Here is a 3,393-nt window from a genome sequence, read left to right on the forward strand (position 1 = left end):
ATATACAAAGCTGACCAGGGAGTAGAGCAGTCACCCTCTCCAGGCTTGTCCCTGATATCCTTCCTACGTGTTCACTGACAAGTGGGACATACCCAAGAGTCCGGGCCCACATATCGGTGAAGGTTACGTACGGAACGCGAGGAGGATTGCAGCACCCTCCTGCCCATCGGCTTCTTCACGACTGGATAGTTCGCGGCTCTCCGCGAGAGACAGAGCAAGAGAGAGAAAGAAACATTTTTTTCTCAGTAAAACAGCGGAGAGAGGGGGGGCCGGGGGGCCGGGGAGCCAAGAAAACAATAATAATAATTATTATTATAAAGGCCGCGAGCGAGGTGGGGGAAGGGCGAGGCGATAGAGAGAGGGAGGGGATCACGAGGTGGGCTTCCTCCTCCGCCCAATCCGACCGAAACAAAGCTGCCAGCGCCGCCTCCTTTAATTCTCGGGAGCTAAAAGGAGGGGTTCACGTTTGCTTCTTGGATCACGGGGTCACGGGAGGCCGCTTGGGCTGCGCTGCTTTGGTGTCGGAGACGCGCGCGGCGCCGGCGAGGGAGGCGGAGGGAGGGAAGGATGGACCGGGCGGCGGTGACGGTGGGGCCGGGGATGGACATGCCGATAATGCACGACGGCGACCGATACGAGCTCGTGCGCGACATCGGCTCCGGCAACTTCGGCGTCGCGCGGCTCATGCGCAACCGCGCCGACGGGCAGCTCGTGGCCGTCAAGTACATTGAGCGAGGCGAGAAGGTACTATGTCTTGCTTGCCTCTGCCTCAATCGCGCCAGTCGCCTTGCTGCTTATTGGTGTTTGTGTGTGTGTATGCCTATGCTGCTATGCATGCTGCAGATTGACGAGAACGTGCAGCGGGAGATCATCAATCACCGGTCGCTGCGCCACCCCAACATCATCCGCTTCAAGGAGGTCATCCTCACCCCGACACACCTCGCCATCGTCATGGAGTACGCCTCCGGTGGGGAGCTCTTCGAGCGCATCTGCAACGCCGGCAGATTCAGCGAGGATGAGGTTCCTTTCTCTCGTCTTTTCTGATCACCCCCTGCTTACTGAAACACTGATGCTGTCTTCTGTTGCCGTTCTTGTATATGGTTAACTAAAGCGGTAACTCAGTCTCAAAAGTTCCCACCTTTCAGGCGCGTTTCTTCTTCCAGCAACTGATATCAGGGGTCAGCTACTGCCATTCCATGGTACTCTTCCTTTCCTTGGTTCGTTGTTCCATTATTATTCCTTTACCAGATATAGCATGTCGATCATCTTTAGTACTGTACTGGTATGGTTAAAATTGTTCTCTTTTGTGCCCACCTTTTTATCAAGCAAGTATGTCATCGTGACTTGAAGCTGGAGAACACCCTGTTGGACGGCAGCACTGCGCCTCGCCTCAAGATATGCGATTTTGGCTACTCAAAGGTACTGCCAGATGCTCCAGATGCACGCTGTTATGATTACGCGGCGTGGTAGTTGCAGTTTAATCCATGACTTAACTCTGTTTATATACAAAATGAGGGGAAAATTGAGCTGTAATTGCAATTAAGAGCGCACAACTTTATTTGTATACCAAATGAGGAAAAAGATTGAACAGAAATTGCAATTAGGAGTTTACAACGTATTCAAGAAAAAAATAGCAATCCACAGATTTCATCTGCTTATATAATGTGAAGGGAGAGGCAGATGTAATTTAAACTCTAGTGGTAAATATTGTTATTGTGTGGGAAATTTGTCTCCCTAAAACTGCTACTCTGCTCATTACTATTTTTGCATTGCAGTCGTCGGTTCTTCATTCTCAGCCGAAATCTACTGTGGGAACTCCAGCGTACATTGCTCCTGAGGTTCTTCTGAAGAAGGAATATGATGGAAAGGTATTATACATATATTGATTATTTACACTTCGCATGGTGTATGTTGCTGTTTAATGTGCATGCCATTGCTCTCCACTTGTGCAACATGTTTGCATTACAACGCATTTCCAATTTTTACATGCATGGTGTGCCATGTGCATAGTGAACTATGTTGGAATATTAGTTCAGTCACTAACTCTTCGTTACTCGACCAAGGTTGCTGATGTGTGGTCATGCGGAGTAACCCTTTATGTGATGCTGGTTGGTGCATATCCTTTTGAGGACCCAGATGAGCCTAAGAATTTCAGGAAGACAATTCAGGTTTCCTTTGCAACCATATTTCTATCAGTGTTTCTGAATTAGATGTCCATTTTGATCAGATACTAAAGAGATTGATTTGGCAGAGAATATTGGGTGTGCAGTACTCAATTCCAGATTATGTCCACATATCTCCCGAGTGCCGAGATCTTATTTCTAGGATTTTTGTCGCAGACCCGGCTACTGTGAGTACAACTTTTGGTCATTAGTGCTTGGCTCATTTGCTTTTATGCATTGTTTCCTCTTGAATTAATGGCTAGCGATGGACATACAGAGAATCACGATCCCTGAGATAACAAACCATCCATGGTTCATCAAGAACCTCCCAGCTGACCTAATGGATGACAGCACAATGAGCAACCAGTACGAGGAGCCCGAACAGCCAATGCAGAGCATGGATGAGATCATGCAGATACTGGCCAAAGCGACTGTACCGGCAGCTGGTTCTCGAATCAACCAGTTCTTAAATGATGGCCTTGACCTCGACGATGACATGGAGGATCTAGATTCAGACGCCGATCTTGACTTGGAAAGCAGCGGGGAGATTGTATATGCTATGTAACAATATCAGTACTCAACAAAGAAGCAATTCATGTTATCAGCTGTCCGGGAATCCGTTTGTACTGAGGGTAGTACAATGCAAGTTCTGTGCTGGTGCTGCTCATGCTTGATGCCCCCCCCCCCCCTTATCACCCTGTTATTTTATCTGTTGTTTTTGTGCACCTCTAGTGTTGTACAACAGTTTAGCCCTTTGGATGTGACCATGTTGTTGCTGTTGCTAGAATCTCAATTCATCTGATAACTGCTAGGCTGTCTGGAACCCTTGCCTCTGCTCCCCTCAACTACGGGGTAGCAATGTACTTGTATTATTCCATTGTGTTTGTATCATATTTATTTTATTGTAGGCAAATAAGGAGACGCTCCAATTCGCCTTGTTGTCTGTGACTTCCTTCGTGTTCTATATCTGACATTTTTTTAGTACCCACAGTTTTTTTGGAACCCACAGTTTTTTTAGAGTAATTTTAGAACCCGTGGTAGATTTGCATGGCGAGCGTCTAATATTTCTGCCATCGCCTTCCAATATTTACCTAGTCCAGTTTAAGAAACATTTCGCATTCGGTTTCTCAAGTGTTCGGTTTGCAGAAGGCACAGTATTTTACTGCAAATGTAAAGACACGCGTTCTGGAAACTTATGCCATTAGTAAACACTTTTCCTTTGGTTTGTTTA

The 3,393-nt window shown here is 47.1% G+C and overlaps 1 protein-coding gene across 1 annotated transcript; it reads left to right on the forward strand.

The window, feature by feature from the left end:
* Positions 1-303: 303 nt before the first annotated feature.
* LOC133915850 (serine/threonine-protein kinase SAPK10-like) lies at positions 304-3,105 on the forward strand. Its single transcript, XM_062359210.1, has 8 exons — positions 304-744; positions 844-1,020; positions 1,146-1,199; positions 1,327-1,419; positions 1,776-1,868; positions 2,064-2,168; positions 2,252-2,350; positions 2,440-3,105. The coding sequence occupies exons 1-8, from the start codon at positions 568-570 to the stop codon at positions 2,725-2,727; spliced, it is 1,086 nt and encodes a 361-aa protein (XP_062215194.1). The 5' UTR covers positions 304-567; the 3' UTR covers positions 2,728-3,105.
* The last annotated feature ends 288 nt before the right edge of the window (positions 3,106-3,393 follow it).

Source organism: Phragmites australis, chromosome 4 (assembly GCF_958298935.1).
Source record: "Phragmites australis chromosome 4, lpPhrAust1.1, whole genome shotgun sequence".
Classification (NCBI taxonomy): domain Eukaryota; kingdom Viridiplantae; phylum Streptophyta; class Magnoliopsida; order Poales; family Poaceae; genus Phragmites; species Phragmites australis.